Source organism: Perognathus longimembris, chromosome 6 (genome assembly GCF_023159225.1).
Source record: "Perognathus longimembris pacificus isolate PPM17 chromosome 6, ASM2315922v1, whole genome shotgun sequence".
NCBI lineage: Eukaryota > Metazoa > Chordata > Mammalia > Rodentia > Heteromyidae > Perognathus > Perognathus longimembris.
The window spans coordinates 1,008,220-1,029,292 of NC_063166.1; the positions used below are offsets into that span (position 1 = coordinate 1,008,220).

General features: G+C 48.5%; 2 protein-coding genes across 2 annotated transcripts; one reads left to right on the plus strand and one right to left on the minus strand.

Moving 5' to 3' along the window:
• Positions 1 to 806: 806 nt before the first annotated feature.
• On the minus strand, positions 807 to 3,893 carry LOC125352436 (basic proline-rich protein-like). Its single transcript, XM_048347526.1, has 4 exons — positions 3,799 to 3,893; positions 3,467 to 3,557; positions 2,248 to 3,227; positions 807 to 1,749 (listed from the first exon to the last, which is right to left on the minus strand). Exons 1-4 carry the CDS (start codon positions 3,891 to 3,893, stop codon positions 807 to 809), a joined length of 2,109 nt encoding a protein of 702 aa, XP_048203483.1.
• On the plus strand, positions 3,424 to 20,738 carry Rab23 (RAB23, member RAS oncogene family). Its single transcript, XM_048347562.1, has 7 exons — positions 3,424 to 3,564; positions 4,327 to 4,549; positions 7,670 to 7,755; positions 11,615 to 11,771; positions 14,731 to 14,813; positions 15,346 to 15,435; positions 17,710 to 20,738. The coding sequence occupies exons 2-7, from the start codon at positions 4,395 to 4,397 to the stop codon at positions 17,847 to 17,849; spliced, it is 711 nt and encodes a 236-aa protein (XP_048203519.1). The 5' UTR covers positions 3,424 to 3,564; positions 4,327 to 4,394; the 3' UTR covers positions 17,850 to 20,738.
• Positions 20,739 to 21,073: the final 335 nt, after the last annotated feature.

Here is a 21,073-nt window from a genome sequence, read left to right on the forward strand (position 1 = left end):
GTTTTACTTTGTTTTATAGTTGATGGAATTTTCCAGTGCACTGGCCATATAAATTGAAACAAGAACTTCTAAAATGAATTGGTCATTTCACATTCATTCAACAAGATCTTGGCTCAAATTACTCCCAGTGTTTGGATTTTTAATATGAGACTGGTTAGTAGGTGATGAGCTCCTTGAAATCCAGGTGCTCTTTACTACCGTTTTGCCCCTCTTCTTTTACCCTAGTCCCTGGCACAGGCCAGACACTTCGCAGCGCTCTGCTGAACTGAATTAAACTTTTCTATCTACCCCTAATTCCAGCTGGGCCTGGATGCTCATATGCCTCATGATGTAACGTTCTACAGAAGACGTGTTTTCACTCTGATTTCCTGATCAAAATATTTTCTCGCCATTGGCTGACTCGGGGGAACTGGAGTAGGTGTAAATATGGTCCTATTTATTATGCCAAGATTTCATTCCAATTCGACTGATTGTTAATCATGCCCAAAAGTTAATGTTCTTCCCTGAAATAAAGACCTTAACATTTCAGAAAATGGAAATCGCGGAATAAAAATGAACCTACCTGACTTTAAATATTTCAAAATGGATATAGAGAGGGAAAGCCCTAACCTACACGAGTAAAAGCATCTCTCCCGAATTTCCTTCTCTATGAGCAACAAAATCCGATCAGTCATGCCCATGAAGTAAAAATGCATTGTTCTAGGAAGAACATGATTTTTCCCACGAGGCTTGGTAGTTTAGGGCCATGCCCCCAAAGCAATGGAGTGTGTGCCTGTGAGTGCACGCTAGACAGGCTTCTTATCCACTCACTTGCCAGGCAAAGGGCACCGAACCCAGTGCCCCGTGTCTCCCAGAGGCAGAAGCTCCTTCCCGTCCCCACACAGCTTTTCAGACCTGCACACGTGCTGCTGTGGTCGGGGGCCCGCGCTGCGGTGGGGGAGGCCCGCGCTGTGGTTAGGGATCCGCGCTGCCGTCGGGGAGGCCCGCGCTGCGGTGGGGGAGGCCGGCGCTGCGGTGGGGTGAGGCCGGCGCTGCGGTGGGGGAGGCCGGCGCTGCGGTGGGGGAGGCCGGCGCTGCGGTGGGGTGAGGCCCGCGCTGCCGTCGGGGAGGCCCGCGCTGCGGTGGGGTGAGGCCCGCGCTGCCGTCGGGGAGGCCGGCGCTGCGGTGGGGTGAGGCCCGCGCTGCCGTCGGGGAGGCCCGCGCTGCCGTCGGGGAGGCCGGCGCTGCGGTGGGGGAGGCCCGCGCTGCGGTGGGGGAGGCCGGCGCTGCCGTCGGGGAGGCCCGCGCTGCCGTCGGGGAGGCCGGCGCTGCGGTGGGGGAGGCCCGCGCTGCGGTGGGGGAGGCCCGCGCTGAGGTGGGGGAGGCCCGCGCTGCGGTGGGGGAGGCCGGCGCTGCGGTGGGGGAGGCCGGCGCTGCGGTGGGGGAGGCCCGCGCTGAGGTGGGGGAGGCCCGCGCTGCGGTGGGGGAGGCCGGCGCTGCCGTCGGGGAGGCCCGCGCTGCGGTGGGGGAGGCCGGCGTGGCGGTGGGGGAGGCCCGCGCTGCGGTGGGGGAGGCCCGCGCTGAGGTGGGGGAGGCCCGCGCTGCGGTGGGGGAGGCCGGCGCTGCCGTCGGGGAGGCCCGCGCTGCGGTGGGGGAGGCCGGCGTGGCGGTGGGGTGAGGCCCGCGCTGCCGTCGGGGAGGCCCGCGCTGCCGTCGGGGAGGCCCGCGCTGCCGTCGGGGAGGCCCGCGCTGCCGTCGGGGAGGCCGGCGCTGCGGTGGGGGAGGCCCGCGCTGAGGTGGGGTGAAGCCCGCGCTGCGGTGGGGGAGGCCGGCGCTGCGGTGGGGGAGGCCGGCGCTGAGGTGGGGGAGGCCGGCGCTGCGGTGGGGGAGGCCCGCGCTGAGGTGGGGGAGGCCCGCGCTGCGGTGGGGGAGGCCGGCGCTGCGGTGGGGGAGGCCGGCGCTGCGGTGGGGGAGGCCCGCGCTGAGGTGGGGGAGGCCCGCGCTGCGGTGGGGGAGGCCCGCGCTGAGGTGGGGGAGGCCCGCGCTGCGGTGGGGGAGGCCGGCGCTGCGGTGGGGGAGGCCGGCGCTGCGGTGGGGGAGGCCCGCGCTGAGGTGGGGGAGGCCCGCGCTGCGGTGGGGGAGGCCTGCGCTGCGGTGGGGGAGGCCGGCGCTGCGGTGGGGGAGGCCGGCGCTGCGGTGGGGGAGGCCCGCGCTGCCGTCGGGGAGGCCCCGTGGGGAGGCGCTTGCCGCTCTCTCCACAGTGCTCACCTACGCGGCGCTGGGTGGACTTCGGGCCGGGCCGCGGAGACCGTCGGGCGGACGCTCGTCCCCCTCGCGGGGCCTGGCGGCTGGGCCGGGTCTCCCAGCGCCGCGCGCTGCGGCCCGGCGTCCGGGAGCGTTTGTGCCCCTCCGGTCCTCACCCGGGCTCGGACCCCGCCAGCCCCGGAAGCCTGCTCCGTGGGAAGGGAGGCCCGCCCGAGCCCTCGGCCCGCTGCGCTCCGGGAGACCGCCCTCGTCGCTCGCCTCGCCTCGGGCCTCCGCCCGCACGCGGGCCGCCGGGAAGGTGCGAACCTCCGGGGCCCAATCACCGCGCGCCGGCGGCTCCAGGAGGGGGCGTGTCGCGCGGGGCGGGGTCGCGCGGGGCGGGGCTTGACCGGGCGGCGGCGCGCGTGCGCCGAGCGAGCCCGGCGCCGACCCGGCGCATGCGCCGAAGCGCGTCGGTTCGCTGGCGAGGAGACCGCGTCCAGCTCGGCCCCCGCGGGCCCCGCCGCCGGCCGCTCGGCCCGAGCCCAGTGCGGAGCCGGAAGCCCCATCACCGCCGTTGCCCCGGGGAGCGGGCGGCGCGGGCCCGCCGGGAAGCCCGGGGCTGCGAGGGTGGCGGTGGCGGCGGCGCGGCGGCCGGGACGGAGGGTGAGCCGCGGCCCGGGTCGGCGGGGAGGTGGGGAGGGGAGGCCCGGGCCGGCCGGGGCGGCGCCGGGGCGGAGCCCGAGTCCCCGGGGGCGGAGGTCCCGGGCCGGGTCCCCCGGGGGCCGCGCGGGCTCCGCCCGGCCGGCGCGCCCGCGCCCGGTCACGGAGCCCGCGCCCCCGGGGCCCCGCAGGCGCCGGGCTGCGGCGAGGCCGGAGCCCGCGGGGGCCGTCGGCGCCCCTGCACGTGCCGGCGTCCGGAACGCGGCCTCCGGGTGCCCGGGGGGAAGGCGTGCGTGCCGCCGGGCCCGGGGGCCCGCCCCGCCGTCCCGGCGCCGCGGTGGCTGCGGTCCGGGGGTCGCACGGGCGGGAGGTGCTGTCCGCGCCCCGGCCGCGCGCGGAGCCCCGCCAGCCCGGCCCGCCGCCGGTGCGTCCCTCCGGGAGGAGGCGCCGCCTGGATCGGCCCGTTTGTGCCTCCCCCGCAGGCTCGTCCGCGCGGCCCCTTCTGGGCCAGTCCACCGCCCCGGGGCGCTGGGGCCCGCGTGCCCTCCCCGCCCTGCCGAGACCCGCGCTCACAGCTCACAGAACCGCTGCCTTCCAGGCCTCCCGCCTGCCCCGGCAACAGGTGGCCATTCCTCCACACCTCCACATCCTCCAGCACCGCGTCGGCCGTTCTGCGAGGTGGGTGATGCAGGGCATGTCGTCGTGCTTCTGTAACAGGGTCTCGTTCTCCAGTCCTGCCTGGCCACTAGCTAGGCCTCCCAAATACCTAGATTACAGGCATGAACCACCACACTGGGCCTGAACCGGGGTCAGCGATGTCAAATGTCTCATGCGCTTATTGGTCCTGTGTACTCTGGGTGATGTATCTGGCCAGGCCTTTTGTGTACCTTTTTAAAACCTCAGGTTCATTACATCTTGTTTGCAAACCAGATGTGATTTGCACATGTTTTCCCCAGTCTGTGGCTTGTCTTGTCATTAAGGTCTTTCCCAAAGCAAAGGTTTTTCATGTTGATGAAGCCTAGTCCATTGATTAGTCTACTATGTCTTTGAGCATATCTAAGAACCTTCCAAACTCCAGGGTGCAACCGTCTCAAATCTTTCTTCTGAAAGTTAGTCTTGGTGACAGGCGCTCGTGGGAGGGGCAGACCAATGAGGAGGGGTAGAAGGGTGAATTTAGACAAAATTCTCCATACACACATGTGAACGTGGAACAGGGCCTCTTTGGGGAAGGAGAAGGAGGGAGAGTAGTCGGGGATGGTGTAAGATGAAGAAGCGTCCTGTACCTAAAGGGACTTGAGCTGAGTCTCCCCTTCGTTCACTTCCCGGAGCTGCAGTGCTGGCTCCCTCCGTTGCTCTTCTCTGATCTCTCCAGGAAAGGGGAGCTGGCCGCACAACTGGGGCCAGTGAAGTAACTGTAGTGCCCTGCATGTTGTGTTACAGGAATTTCCATTTTAAACCACGGCGTGGAGGGAAGGTCTGGTCCCCTGGACTAGCGTGAAAGCTTCAGGATGCTGGAGGAGGACATGGAGGTGGCCATCAAGCTGGTGGTGGTGGGGAACGGGGCCGTGGGAAAGTCGAGCATGATTCAGAGGTACTGCAAAGGCGTCTTCACAAAAGACTACAAGAAAACCATCGGAGTGGACTTTTTGGAGCGACAGATCCAGTATGTACTTGGCTATTTCATTCATTTGCTTAGATTAAACTGTGTTTAAGACGCTCATTGGAACAATAGCAAATAAGTACAGTACAGTCATGTTCACAGCTAGTTCAGTAGCTCATGCTTTTTTTTTGGTCTTTTCTAACAGTCTTCCTGTGTGGCTCAGCCTAGTATGAAACTCATGATCCTTCTGCCTATTTTTTTTCTTTTTTCTTTGCCAGTCCTGGGGCTTGAACTCAGGACCTGGGCTCTGTCCCTGAGCTGCTTCTTGACTCTAGGCTAGTGCTCTGCCACAGTGCCACTTGCAGCATTTTCTGAGTAGTTTATTAGAGATAAAGAGTCTCACAGACTAGGCTGGCTTCGAACCAGGATCCTCAGATCTTAGCCCCACAGTGGCTAGGATTACAGGCATGGCCCAACTGCCTCTTCTTGAGTGCCAGGGTTACAGGCGTGGGCCCCAAAGCTAGGCTTCACCATGAACATCGCTATCCTATTTCTTGCTCTTTAGTTTTCTTTTTCTTTTTCTTTCTTTTCTTTTTTTTTTTTTGTCGGTCATGGGCTTGCACTTGGCCTGGGCACTGTCCCTGTGCTCTTTTTGTTCAAGGCTTGTGCTCTGCCACTTTGAGCCATAGCTCACTTCTGGTTTCTGAGTGGTTAATTAGAGATAAGCGTCTCATGAGTCCTCAAATCTCAGCTTCCTAAGTAGCTAGGATTGTAGATGTAAGCCACCAGTGCCTGGCTTAGTTTTCAAACGCCCCCTTCTCTATTTTTTTTTCTTTTGCCTTTTACCCATCACCCTTTTCTTCCTTTTTTCCTCATATATCTATTTTCTGTTTATTAGTTACACTTTGGTACTTCTTAAACACAGACTGATGCTCAACTCTGGTTGATATTTCTATTTGCTATTTTATTTAGAAGAAAAGTTATCCATGTCTCTAAAGACAGTTTCCACTTCTCATAATGTTTCCTCTCTTTGTTAAACTGGGCAAGAGTACAAAGAGAAGTAGGAGAATGGATAATTTGCTTTTATTCTAAAGAAATAAGATACTGTGTGTGTGTGTGTGTGTGTGTGTGTGTGTATTGGAACTAGGGGAAGGAAAGGGAATACCAAAATGGAGAGACAAAGGATAAAAAGACAAACCATTGCAATAGTGATACTTACAAAACCAATTGGTATAAACCAACTGTACAACTCATAGGGGGGAGGGATACAGGAGGAGGTAACAAGTTGGATAAAAAATGTACTTGCCTTACATATGAAACTGTAACCCCTCTTGGACAATAAAGAAGAAGAAAAAGAAAAAAAAGAAACATATTTGGGAGGATAATATGCCTATGAAAAGAAACTCTTATTTAAGGAAATCTAATTGGATTTTAAAACCCTTAGACTAATGCCTTTTGTCATTAGTCTTGAGAAACTTTCAGGACTCTTTTATAGATTGTGAAAAAACAAATGTATTATAGACGTAAGAAACATAAAATCACAAGTGTGATTTTACTGGCCTAGATACTAATATCACACAAAGACAATCTGTCTTCGTCATTTCAAAGATTAATTTCTAATCTGTATTACGTTTTTTATACTTTTTATTTGCTTCCTTTCTCCAAGCATACTTTAAGAAGCCTCGTAAGTCTTGATAATGTTTTTGTACTTACTACCTGAAATCAAATAATAAACAGTATATAGTTAGCATATAGTTGATTCTGACTGTTCAGCTACTTGCTGGAATCTGTCCATTTGTAATGTTTAGGTGGTCATTTATGGATAGATATAGGACTAGAAAACATTTGAGTTGCCCAACATACCCTTTTCCAGTTGAGATCAAGCTTAGTCTTCCCACTTCAGCTCTTACACAGTAAACGTGTCCTTTCTGTAGTGTTCTGCGTAGTGTCACATTTTTCACGTTTGTGCTTTTTGGAATTGCCCTCCAGTATAGTAGTGAAGTGCTATCTACGTTCCTAAGTGCAAGAAGGCTATGTAGTATTTTCCTATAGAGAAAATACTTGGGTTAGATAAGGTTTGTTCAGACAGGACTTACAGTGGTATTGAACTATAGTGCTGTTGGGCATGAATTTAGTGCTAATTAACAGTTATATTAATAAGGTGTCTTTAAACAAATATACATAAATCAAGGTTAGGTATTGAGCAGTTCGAAAATTATAAAGGGTTTTTTCCCTTTTTCAAGGCAGAAACATTGTTTGATGAAGCTCAGTTTGGGCTCAGACATACTATGCTGATATGCAGACATACCATATGCACACATACCAAGCTGACTTTGAACTTGCAATCCTCTGCTCCCCAGTACTGGGATTATAGCCATCACATCTGTTCTAAGAATCTAATGCAGTCTATAGTTCAGTATTTGCTAATTCGACACTAAAAAACAGGGGATGGAGCTCAGTGGTAGAATACTTGCCTAGCACACATAAGGACCTAGGTTTGAAACCAGAAAAACACAAACAACTCATGACATAGTGCCACCTGGGACACAGCTGCTTTGAATAATGAGCCAACTTTATGACAGAATAAATTTTCTAGTTAGGGGGCTGGGAATATGGCCTAGTGGCAAGAGTGCTTGGCTCGTATACATGAAGCCCTAGGTTTGATTCCCCAGCACCACATATATAGAAAACGGCCAGAAGTGGCGCGGTGGCTCAGGTTGGCAGAGTGCTAGCCTTGAGTAAAAAAAAAAGCCAGGGACAGTGCTCAGGCCCTGAGTTAAAGCCCCAGGACTGCCCCCCCAAATATATAACTATATATATAACTATATATATGTCTAGTTAGAGGGCAGTGACGCTTTTGCCCATAGTCTTATCTGTCTCCAAGGCAGCAGAGCCCACTGGAATGGGTAGGAAAGGAAAGCATGGGCCTAAAGGGTCCCCCCTTTCCAGTGCTGCTGCTCTCAGAGCCATTAGTGCCACGTGAACAGTGTTAAATAAAAATTGGTTGGCGTGCACCGCTAATCTACTTGCACTGCTGCAACTAGTCCAACATTTACAGGGCCTGAGCTTGGACGTTCCACAGGGAAGCTCACAAGGTAGCTTTAATACTTTTCGATTTGAAAAACAAAAATATGCACAAAATGTTATAAAACATTACTTATGGAATAAACCCATCTCTTTCAGAGTTAATGATGAAGATGTCAGACTCATGTTATGGGATACTGCAGGTCAAGAAGAATTTGATGCAATAACAAAAGCCTACTATCGAGGTAAAGTGTGGCCTGATTTCTCCTCCGGCTAAGTAATAACCGTTGCTTTCTCTCCGATGTAAAGGTTTCCTGTAGGTCAGAGGTAGAGCCCTTCCCTAGGGGGCACGAGGCTCTAGGTTTGGTCCCCAGCAGCGAAATAAAAGTTAAAAGAATTGCAAAGTGTCTGGGAAACCCCAGGTCCTCATTCTAAGGATGCTGGGAAGTGGGAGGCGCGGTTTAGGCGCTCACTGCGCTTCCACGGAAGCCCTGCTGGGGGTGGGATCCAGGGGGCGCTCACCCTGGGGGCGCCGGGCCCCCGCGGGCAGCCGGGCGAGGACGAGGGGGGCCCGCCCGAGGCCTTCAGTAGGCCGGGCCTGTGATTGGCCGGCTGTGCGCGTGTGGAAGCGCGGGAAGGACGCCAGCCCTGGGGCTGCGCGCTGCGCTGGGCGTGCTGGTGGAAATCACCGCACCTCGTGTGGGCCCGCCTGGCTCCGCCTCACTGGCTTGGGGAGTCCACACCACCCACGGGGCCGCCGGCCAGGCCGGGTGTGCCCTCCCGCGGGGAGGAGGGCGTCCGTGGGCAAAGGGCCCACACCCACGCCCACGCCGGCCGGCCGTCCTTCCTTCCTTCCCTTCCTCCCCTCCCCCCTTCCTTCCTCCCTCCCTCCCTCCCTTCTTCCCTCCCTCCCTTCTTCCCTCCCTCCCTCCCTTCTTCCCTCCCTCCCTCCCTCCCTCCCTTCTTCCCTCCCTCCCTCCCTCCCTCCCTTCTTCCCTCCCTCCCTCCCTCCCTTCTTCCCTCCCTCCCTCCCTCCCTTCTCCTTCCCTCCCTCCCTCCCTTCTTCCCTCTCTCCCTTCCTCTTCCTTTGTTTTGCCAGTCCTGGGGCTTGAGCTCAGCCACAACACCACTATGGCCTTTTCTGCGTCTGCGGTGTTGAGGAATGGAACCCCGGCTTGCAGCAGGCCAGGCAGGTGCTCTACTGCTAAGCCACATTCCCAGCCCCATTGCCATTTTCTTCTGGGCCTCCAATTTCAATAATGTTTCCATTGTCACTCCAGTTTTCTGCCCATGGGGATTGAAGTCACAGACAAACAGCACTGGAAGCTTGGCTTACCATCACACAGCTTCATGGCTGCTGGTGCCAAATGATTTTCAATAATTCACTCGATTTCCCAGATGCCATCAGAGATAGAAATGTACAGTTGGCATGGTAACCCATTCTAGGGTCTTCTCTGTCTGAACCCTCTGTCTTCTTTGTTTTCTTTTCTTTCTTGCCAGTCCTGGGCCTTGGACTCAGGGCCTGAGCACTGTCCCTGGCTTCTTTTTGCTCAAGGCTAGCACCCTGCCACTTGAGCCACAGCGCCCCTTCTGGCCGTTTTCCATATATGTGGTGCTGAGGAATTGAACCTAGGGTTTCATGTATACAAGTCAAGCACTCTTGCCACTAGGTCATACTCCCAGCCCCTCCCCCCTTCTTGTGGTAATGAGAACTTGATTCCTTAAGACACGCTGCCCCCCGCCCCCCACCTCCTTTTCCTTTAGCAGAGGCTTCCTTCTAGCCTACACTCCCATGTTCTCCAGGACCACAAGATGTTCTCTGTTGTTTCTTCCAGAGCTGGCCACCTTAAAAGTCCCTCATGAGATTTGTTCCACTGGCCCAAACAAGCAAGCCAAGTGAGTTAGAGGCCCTGAGTTGAAACCCCAGCTCCCCCCAAACAACAACAACAACAACAGCAATTTTTTTAGCCAGTTACATTATAATAGTGGAGGAAGGGAAACAAGTCAGGCTTTCTTTTTCTAAACTGTAAAGATGAGTACTTACAATACAAATTGAATGTGCTTGAGGAATACCATACTGAACATTCTTTTGTGGGTCCCGGATTTGGGTTGCAAAACACAGAAACAGAATCCTTTTCAGGCTGGCTTTGCACACAAGGTATACAGAATTATTTTCCTGGAAAAGAGGAAGGTGTTTGTTGAGACTGTAATCTTCCTGATCTCCTGGCCTTGCCATCTCCCTGTGTGGAGTCCTCCTGCTAGTTTTCCTCTGGGTTTCAAGATTGCTGTCATCAGCAGTGACAAGCCACAGGCCCTGTATATATCGGTTGGGGAGAAGGCATCTGGACACTGGACCTGACAGTGGTGAAGAGGGGAATGCATGTAGTTGTTTGGGGTCAATGTGACAAGCCCCTGCTGACGTGTACCTTGATCTCCCACACCCACTCACAACACCCCACCTCCAGCAGGGGACAGTCAGTGTCCCCCAAACATCTGCGGCTATAAAATCCAGGAAAGGCATTCCTGGGAAGGGATGCTGGCTAGGTAGTCAGTTTCTGCTACATGTATACATTAATTAAAGAGAATGAAAGAATAGGAAGGGAAAAGAGGGTTAGGAAGAGAAGTGAGAAGGAGGGGTCCAAAGGCTGTCACACCATCTCCTGTATTCCACGGCAGCCGCACGGAAGACCCTTCCCTTCGTTTGATCATCTCCCTACTCCCCTTCCCCTTGTGGGTACCTGTGACTCAGGCTGGGCAGGTAACAAGGGGTCAGTTCCTCTCAAGGACGGTGCAAAGATGTCTCAGGAGGCCGTGGCCCAGGAGGCACCAGTTCTCCTGAGGGATGCGCTGAGCAGCCCAGGAAAAACCAGGGGGCAGAAAAGTGGAGCATTCCCTGCAGCATTTGTTTGTGAAAGTTCTGTCTGCAGGAAGAACTGGTCCACGGGCTCCGCACATGGTGTACTTCCCCTGCTTGTTTACGCGTGTGTGGACAACATGACACTCTCCTCTTCTCCAGACAAGCACTCTGTCATTCCTGTTGTTCTTTGCCCGTTCCATTCTTTACTAAATAATTGGAGCGACTATAGATATTTTTTCTTTTATTCTTTGTCTTATTCTTAAACTATCCTCTAAGATTGTTTTGTTTTTCAGAGTCAGATCTTATACACTAGAGAATGTAGTATTAGGCCCTTGACTTTAAATGGCAGCTGATTGCATCTATAATTCTTAGGTTCAGGATAACAAATAGAGTTCTATAATAAAGATATGATTATAAAATGATTTAAGTTAAAACGATTATACTGTCTTATTTGTAGTTTTGCTAAATACTAGAACTCAAGTAAATATACATTTATTTATCAAAACACTAATATGTGATCTTCAGTTTAATTTTTCCTTATATCTTGAGGTCTGAGGATCAGTTTTCTCCTTCCCTCTCTACTTTTCATTCTCCTCTGTGTGTGTTTATATTTTGTGTAATTAATGCATTGACAGCTTGTCTAAGGATTTACCTATAGAAACTTCTGCTTTTACATTAATAACAAACTGATTTTTTTATTTTAGGTAGTACAGGCATGCTTTAGTCTGGGTGGTTCTGAAGAAGAAACCACGCCTGGATCCTAGCAAGGCCTCCTGCTTTGTCATGTGCACCCTTGTCACCACACACACCAGCTAAATCAACAGGCAGTGATTTACACACAGCTGTCTCGTGGACGTTGCTAGTTATTTTTAATCTTAGATATTATTCACAACATAACAGTTGATGATTTCAATATTGTCAATATAGTATGGGAATTGTATCATTAAGCAAGCTAAAACTACACCCCCTTATATATGTATTATAGATAACATATATGCATAATAGTATTTTATAGGCAGATGTAATATAATTGTATATATTATACATGTATCTAATGCATTACATTTGAAAAGCACTTACTAAAAAATGGTTCTTTGACTTTGAAAATAAGGTTATATATTGAAATACAAGCGAATGTTACCAAGAGGTGGAGTTGAGTCCTAGGAAGGTTGTGCGTGGTAGACAGTTGCCCTGCCTGGTGCAGGGTTGCTGCACTGATATTCAGTCTGCTCGTTTCGTCCTTACAGGAGCCCAGGCCTGTGTGCTTGTCTTCTCCACTGTGGACAGGGAGTCTTTTGAAGCCGTTTCCAGCTGGAGAGAAAAAGTAGTAGCTGAAGTTGGAGACATACCAACTGTGCTCGTACAAAATAAGATCGACCTCCTGGATGATTCTTGTATAAAGAAGTAAGCTACTTTCAGGGGTAGGGGGTTTGCAGTCCTATACAAATGCAGCATTATAAATTGTGCTTAGACTTTCAAAACTTAGGAAAGCTATAATATATTTACTTCATTTGTAAGGATTTTATTTTCTTAAAGGCATTACTTAGATTTTCTGTGACTTGTTTAGATGACAGAGCACAGTGGGTGGCAGGCAACAAGTCACAGTACCTAACTACATTCCAGAAAGGTACAAGAAAGTGTATTCAGTGTTTACCCTAAAGAAACGATGGACATGGCAGGCATTAGAAATGTCTAGCCAGATTTAAATATTACAAAGGTAGAGGTTTTTTCTTTTTGTTTTTGTTTTACTATGCATAGTAAGTAGCTATCCTATGTTCACAAATTTAAGAACTAGGGTCCATTTTGGTTTTGTTTTTTTTGTTTTGGCCAGTCCTGGGCCTTGGACTCGGGGCCTGAGCACTGTCCCTGGCTTCTTTTTGCTCAAGGCTAGCACTCTGCCACTCGAGCCATAGCGCCACTTCTGGCTGTTTTCTATATATGTGGTGCTGGGGAATTGAACCCAGGGCTTCATGTATGTGAGGCGAGCTCTCTTGCCACTAGGCCATATTCCCAGCCTCCATTTTGTTTCGTATATTCAGAACCATTATAGTTTAAAACTATTGAACAAAGTTTAGCATCCAGATACTTTTTATCTGAAAGTATGTACTCTTTACATTATTAATATCTTTACTGGTTTTCAAAACCCTTCACTTTTTTTTCTTTTTGCCAATCCTGGGGCTTCAACTCAAGGTCTGGATAATCTTTGAGCTTCTGTTGCTCAAGGCTAGCATTCTACCCCAGCACTTCTGGCTTTTTTTTTTTTTTTTGCCAGTCCTGGGGCTGAACTCAGGACCTGAGCACTGTCCCTGGCTTCTTTTTTGCTCAAGGCTAGCACACTGCCAACTTAAGCCACAGCACCACTTCTGGCCTTTTCTATATATGTGGTGCTAAGGAATCGAACGTAGGGCTTCATGTATACAAGGCAAGCACGCTTGCCACTAGGCCATATTACCAGCCCCGACTTCTGGATTTTTCTGAGTGGTTGATGGATGACTAGAATCTCAGGCTTACCTGCCTGGGCTGGCTTCAAACCACAGTCCTCAGATCTCAGCCTCCTGAGTACCTAGGATTACAGGCATGAGCCACCAGTGCCTGGATTGAAAATATTATTTTTGAACCAAGTTAGTATGTTTGAAATCTGAAATTTGAAGTTTAAGCAGTGCCTAATCTGGCTCTTGGCTTTGTTTTTACCTTATTTTTTAAATGTGTTCTTCTGTTATCTGTTGTACATAACAAATTAGGCTACAATCTAGTAGTTTAAAGCATTTTTTTCAGTTTCTGAGAGCTGGAAAGTTGGGTGTGGCTCGGCAGGTGGCTCTACTTAGGCTGCAGTTGCGATGCTGAACCCTGACTGCTGCTAAAGCGCCCTTCTCGCCCCACTTTTTTTTCTTTCAAATGAGATTGGGTTTCACCTACACAGCCCAGGCTACTCTCACACTAGCCTCTGCCTCCCCAATGCTGGGATTATAGGTGTGCTCTGCTACACCACACAGTGTGGAAGAGTCCGGAGGCCCTCGCCCCTGCGTCCTGTGGGAACGCTGCTTGACTTCCTGTGGCATGGCACTTCTCTCAGAGAGGTGACTCGGGAGAGCAAAGCCGAAGACAAGGCTTCTTGCCATGTGCTAGGAATCATGTGCTCCGTGGGACACACAGACCGGCCTTGATTGGGAGGTGGGGTGGGGCACGCTTTTGTAGCAAGGCAAGACTACTACAATCAGGGTTCCTAATGAAACTAACATTAAGAGTCTGCCTTTGTAGACGCAGCTGGTAATAGGCTAGCTTTGGCTTTTGACAGCGAGGTTGTTTGGTGGTCAGTTAAGTTCTCATTATAAGACTTTTCAGAGTATAATGAATTCAAGTGTTCATAAAGAGAGAAAATACCACATAAATGTACTGACACTAACATATTTTGTGGCTAGAACAGTGCTGTGTTTATAACTACAGTATAACAGTATGACAGTGCTTACCCCAAGAATAGTGAATCCTAAGGTTTCCATTCAGGCATGAAATGAGAGCATAGCTTTTAGCAGATCTTAATCTATAGGACATCAAGCTTCCTTCAAAAGAAATGAGGAACTTAGAGGAATAAATAGGCTTTACTAACCAAAAAGTCTTTTTTCCTTTACATGAAAGGATTTTCACTTTTAAATGAGAGTGTAATTTGTTTTAAACACTAAACTTGGGAGATGTATCTCTGTAAACTTGAAATTATTAATGTTAATGATGTGTATTAGTTTCCCCATCTGTACATGAAGGCTTAAGTTCTTATACTTTACAGTTGTGGTGGTACCTAAAAAAAACAATACTTATTTTGTCTTTAAAAATGCTTAAATTGTTACCAACAACCAGAACTTTTCAAATGGTTAAAAACTAAGTAATGTGGGCTGGGGATATGGCCTAGTGGCAAGAGAGCTTGCCTCGTATACATGAGGCCCTGGGTTCGATTCCCCAGCACCACATATACAGAAAACGGCCAGAAGTGGCGCTGTGGCTCAAGTGGCAGAGTGCTAGCTTTGAGCAAAAGGAAGCCAGGGACAGTGCTCAGGCCCTGAGTCCAAGGCCCAGGACTGGCCAAAAAAAAAAACAAAAAAACAAACCTAAGTAATGTGAAAATAATACAACCAAAGGAATTCTTCATGTTACAAGGGTTTTACTTGGAAGATGTGCCTTTCATTTAGTTTGGGGGTACTTTTAGAAGGAGACTTTCAGTAATAATCTTTGAAGAGCTTGGAAATAAAATTTGTCTAATTCATCAAAAAAAAAAAAAAAAAGAGGAACTTATTCACCACCCCGCCCTCCTCTGTTAAGAAGAACAAGCTGTCAGAAATCCTTCCTGAGCCTGTGTGTGTGAATCCTTGTGCAGGGAGGAAGCTGAGGCCCTGGCAAAGAGGTTGAAGTTGAGATTCTACAGAACCTCTGTAAAAGAAGACCTAAATGTGACAGAAGGTAAAATGTTTCCAAAAACATGTTGAGTGTATGTGCATTCGTGCAGGATTTCAGATTTTAGGCTTTTTGCTTGTCTTAGTTTTCCAAGTTTGAACTCCATCTATGTTTCTATGCATATGTCTTCAGCATGATTGCATTGTTTCAGTATTCCATAGCAGTGAACAATGAGGTAGTGGTCATGACATTAACTTCTTTATATGAGATTGGAGGTAGACTGTGACTTCTCACTTCAGAACTGCCATTTATTGGATTGCAACTAGATTGTCACTTGAGTATTTATTTTGGATAGTTTTCTTCAACTAATCTAGAGAGACACTTTTTCAAGTGAGTCAATTTAGCATTGCTAAATGGTAATCATTATTCTAACAATGTGTACAAGTATCATTTCCTTACTAACTAAATACTATTTAGTACTTATCAGATGATTGCTAAATAATTTTTGAAGTTTAATTTTTTTAAGCAAGGGTTAGTACAAATAGTGCAAGTAATATGAAATAACTTACTGTAGTCAAATTGACTGTGTCTATTCTAGTTTTTAAATATTTGGCTGAGAAATATCTTCAAAAACTCAAACAAGTCCCCGAGGACCCAGAACTGATACATTCAAGTAGTAACAAAATCGGTGAGTACAAAGAATAGTGCTACCTGTTCTCCAATATCATTGCTTTGCTTTTTCTTATGGAATGTGTACGTTTCTCTTAAGAAATGTGACTTATGATGATTGGCACCAGTATTTCCAGTTAAGTGTTTTCTTACCACTGAATTTCCTCCATGTGTTTGCTGTTGTAAACAGAGCAAAGTACTGTTATGAGGGCCTGCTCCTTACCTGGAGGAGCTGTAGGCAGGCTCGTCCACACCTCTCTGTGGCCAGTCTTTGCTTCTACACGATAAACGCACCTCTGCCACAGTGCGTCAGCCTTCACGAACTCAAGAGCCCAAGCTGCTGGTTGTGAGGCTGTGTTCTCTGGGGCACTTAAATCTTCATCCCATCCCCCTTGCTGTGTGTACATAAGCACACTCATTGTCTATGTGGATTTTCCTCCTTAGCTTGTGCTGCATGTATTTTGTAGACACAAAGCATGTGCAGTAAGCCTCTGCCTGCTGCTCTCTCTGGGGCCACTCTTGACTTCCCAGAGTCCTCCAAAAGGCTTCTTCATTCTGGTATTTACTTAAGTCTTTGTCCTGTGTGCATCCTCACCCCCACTATTTCATACAGATCTGGTTTCCTGGTTCCCACATGGACCCAGAGCTAGCTGACGGGCACACGTGCATCTGTGGGAGACACACTTGCCCATCTTGTGTCAGGGTGTTTATTCTTCCTGTTCTCTCAGCTACAGACTACAGACCCAGTGGAAGACTCAGCCTCCACACTTCCTTTTCTTTCTTTTTTTGAAGGAACTGAGGTTTGAACTCAGGGTCTCTCACTTGCATGTTGACACTCTACCGCCATTTGTGTTTTCTTCTGGCAGACAGAAATCATAGTCTAGGGCACCAGCAGAAGTCCACTGCACACTCTCCACATAGGGTTTCCTGTTGTAGGAAATAACTATCATTGGTCCCTCCTTTGACCTACCTATAAATCCAACATAGAAGGTCTCACCACACTTGTTAGATTGTAAATGTCGGTGTGGGCAAGAATTGGCCCTAGACATCATTGTATCCTTGTAGTCTCTGCCTAGAGTTCCATGTATGGTGTTTGGTAGATAGTTCATAAATTAAAGTACATTTTGTGAACAGCACCGTTCAAATAATTAAATTTTTAGATATGTTTAGTACCAATATATTTTTTAGTACTTTCATCAGTCACTTTTACCCATAGATCACTTTTATTGTTTCAGACTAAATAGGAAAAACTCGTATACTGCCAGCTTTTGCATATGCAACACTAGAATGTCACAAATATTATTGTGTCTACTATAAATCAAGTATTTTGAGGTGGTTATATGATGTAAAGAAGTAATTAAAAACACACATTCCAAAACTCGAGGTAGATTATTGGAAATCCACAGAACATAATGTATGGTACCCCATGATTTGAGTGGGAATGGAGGGGGAAGAGTGAAGATGCATTTTCCTGCATGTGCAGAACTTGTCCCTGGAAGACACACAGGAAAATGTGCAATGTGCCTGCCTTTGGGAGGATGCCTTGCCCGGGGGCGCGGGGGGGGGGGGGGGCAGGGGAAATTTGGTGAAAAGGAGACTTCACTGTGACCTCTTCGGTACCTAAAGAAAGTGCATCCGTTTATTCTTGACCTTCACTTGGTCTTCACTATGCTGCCGAGGCTGGTCCTGAACTTAGTGTCTTTCTCCGTCTCCTGAGTATCTGGGATTACAGGCACTTGGCCACTATGTTTGTCTTGTGGTAACTGTTAAAAATAAGAAAGAGCTCGGTGTGGTGGCTTATGCCTATAATCCAGCAACTCTGGAGGTGGAGACAGAAGAATTACAGTTGAAGGCAAGCCAGGAAGTTTGGAAAGTCTTGACTGTGGAAGGTGGGGGTCACAAATCCCAAGTGTTAAGCCCTAATTTTAACTCCAAGTACCACCAAAAGAAAGAAAAAAGTAAACCTGACAAAAACAAGTTTGAAATGTACTGAACAGTCCATTGATACATGAATGGACCTACAGAATATGGTACACTCGATGAAATATTGTTCTTACGAAGTTCAGGAACTTCTACAACACGCTAAAACCCGAATGAATCGAATATATTCTGCAAAATGAAAAAAGGCAGAGAATAGGACAAAGCACTGGGATTGCTGCCAGAAGCTGAGGGTGGGACTGGGGTGGGATCGGTGGAATGGAGTTACTTGAAAATCTCTGGTTCTACTAATAACCTGCATGCTACATGTAACTGGTGTGTTTCACTCTCAGTCTGTTTTCCCTTGTCTGTACAGGTGTCTTTGGTACATCTGGAGGAAGTCACTTGGGCCAGAATTCCAGTACTCTTAATGGCGGAGACATCATCAATCTCAGACCTAACAAACAGAGGACCAAGAAATCCCGAAATCCCTTTAGTAGCTGTAGCATGCTCTAAGATGTTCTAGGAGGAGCAAGGATGAAGTATGTTGTGCAATTCACTGAGAGACCTCTGCAGTCACTGCCATATTTCACAAGCATCGTAGCAGCCTTTGCCCTCTGGCTCCCTGACGGCTCAGAGTTAAGCCCTGCTCTGCAGTGCTTCGGCATGTTGGGTCCTGTGGTGGAAACGCTGCCCCGTGAGCTCATTTCCATATTTCTACTTTAGACGAAGTTTCTCCTGTTTTTGAAAAAAAAATGCTATAAAGATGTCAAAAACAGGTTGTGCTGAATTTTAATGCTGGAAAACATGAATGCCTAATTATAAGCAATTTTAAGACAGTAAGCATTTTTTCTGAAATTAGTCATCTTCCTTTTCTGGAAAATAGTATTTAACCTGAATGCTTGGGAGAGGCCTGCCAGCTGGCGTTGGTGTTCTCGCGCAGCACTGGTGCAGCGGAGACTGGAGGAAGGCACGCTGCCAGCGGGGCCTCAACACACCGAACGCATGCAGAGTGTAAGGAAATCAGATTCAGATTCATTCATGAAATCATTTACTTGTGTCTTTTTGTTTTTAAATGAGAAACTCTAGACATACATTTTACAAAATGAGCTTGGACTTAAAAAAAGTGCTTTTGGCCAAAAAAAAAAAATCAATTCTTAAAGTGCTTTACTCTCAGAATTTCTTCAAAAGCAGTTCTCTTCTCTGACAGGGCAGGCAGCCGCTGCAGCTTCTCCATGGGCACTGGCTGCAGAACCTGTGTGCCGAGGTGCGGGCCGTGAGCTTGGGCCACCCACCAGCTCAGCCAGGTCCCAGCCGTCTCCTGGGAAGGAGGCCTAGGGCCGGGTACTGGGAGGCTCGCACGATTTGCTGCTGGCAGAATCCAGCCGGAGACTTTCAGAGTATAGTAGCCATTTTTGAAAGTTCACAAAAGATGAACTTCAGTCCTAATCCAAGTTGTGGACTTTATAATGCCTTGCAATGCTAAAACACCCTTCTCTTCACACATTTTTGTACACTATTTTCTCATTTAAGAATTTCTACAGCCTTTGGTCTGTGTAGCAACTTCTCAGGAACTCTGCTGCCATCCCATGATCGCCCAGGATGGTCTCTGCGGCCCCACCAGAGCCACAGCAAGACCCTCTGTCCAGCTGACGATGCGGCCAAGATGGAGGGGCCGCACACAGTCGGCACAGCTGATGTGGCTTGGGACAGCAGCCTTCCAAAGGCAACTGCGGAGGCTGGTACAGGTAGTTAGGTGTAGTGAATCTTGTAATGGATACCTTCTCATTTTTACAAGACTTCAAAATATGTAAAAACATGTTTTCTTGGAAAATGTCAAGATGTCACTTTACATTTTTGTACTAAAATACAAGTGTTTTTGTATTTTCCTTGTTTTATCTTCTTATTGCTGTAAGTCTCCTGTCTGTACCACCCTCACCTTCTTGCCCAGAGGGAGGTTGAGAACAGAGCAGCATTCCCTGTTTGTCCTTGGTATTGAGCACAGATGGCTCCTTTGAGGTACCGCGATGGTCCAGCACCTTGTTCCTGAGTAGCACACAGATTTATTTTGTCACAAGTTGTTCCCACTCCCATTGCTGGTGGTGGGGAGGGAGGGGGAGGGCGGAGAGGAGAGGAACGACACACCTCCTGGTGATGGGCCCCTGCTAGCGAGTCATCTTTTCTACACCATTGAAATACAATTGCTTTAATGCCTGCACAAAGTGAATTTTGTGGCAAATAATCTAACAGCCTTTATTAGCAGGAAAGTCATTTGTTATGTAATGTTGCTCTATTTCATAATGATTAAATGTATGTGAGTAAAAATATGTGCTACTTTTCTATAAAAATGTAATCCCTGATGATGGTTGCAGTTCCCTTAAAAATTGAAATATAATTTTATGTGCCTGGTTTTATCTTTTTCTTTTTTTAAGAACTATAGAGATTTTTGTTACACATTCGAACTTTTACTTTGCGATATTTCACACCGAACCAGTCATTAAGTAGGTCTGAAAATCAGTCACAAGTGATGTTAGTTTCTCAATTTAGTAAATTCTAAAACCTTCAAAATTCAAATTATTTTTTTCCTTTCTGATCCTCAAGCTTTTAAAATAACTTTATAATTTCTAATGTAACTATAGATACTAAAGAAAAACTTTTCCAAAGAGCACAGAGCATTGTGCATTTGTGTCTGGTCTACTTGATGCTATCACTACTTTTTTTTTTTTTTAAGCATAGCTATAGCTATGGAATAATTGCCACATCTCAAAGTTCCTCGGGTTTTCTTTCTTTGTTCACTGCCCATGAATTAAATAGTATACAAAACAGCCCATAATAAAGCAAGACAGCTCAACAGACTCAGGCTAAATGGTTTCCTTTAACTGCCCCAGTTGAGCACCTATGTAGCACTTCAAAATAAAGCCAAAATGACCAAAAAGAGGGTGCACAACTGTGCGTTGTGGCCCAGAGGCAGGAGTCGGGGACTTGTGAGATGAACCCCCAAGCCTGTGGCTGAGGACTGGGGTCTGCTCTGAAGATCTTGAGCCTCATGCCTCGCTCAAGTGGGCGGCACTGGGCCGCCGGGCACCCTCCCCCGAAACCCTGCGAGGCTGGGCCCGGGTGGATGGCCACTGGGCCCAACTCACTGTCCCATGTGCCTGCCATACTTCATAAAAGTCTTACCCGTAAAACTTGTAAACCTAGCGTACATGTGAATTTGCAAACATAACCCCCCCTCCCGTGACCAAGATTCACCTATTTACTAGCTCACATTCCTTTCTTCTCCCTTGAAGGGTCTATGGTAGGATATTGGTAAACAGAATCTTAAAAACAAAAACTGTGCATTAAATGAAAAACTGAACCCTATCTATATTTTTTATTACGAATAAATGTGTTTGTAAAACTGCATGAGCCACTTGTATTTGTATTCAGTTGTAGTTATGCCCTCAAGCTTAATTTAAAATATACTATTTGATTAAAATTTCAGTGAAGATTGCCAATCCAAAAATAAATGCATTTTAAGGTAGAATTATGTGTAATGTGTATCATCAATGTAGAACTAGAAATTGAAAAATATGTGATTTCTTTTAAAAAATAAAATAGCGGCTGGGCGCCGGTGGCTCATGCTTGTAATCCTAGTTCCAATCCAGCTGTTATTGTTATTCCCAGTCAACTGGCAAAAGGCCAGAGTGGACATGTGGCTCAAATGGAAGAGTGCCAGTCAGCCTTGAAAAAGCTAAGGG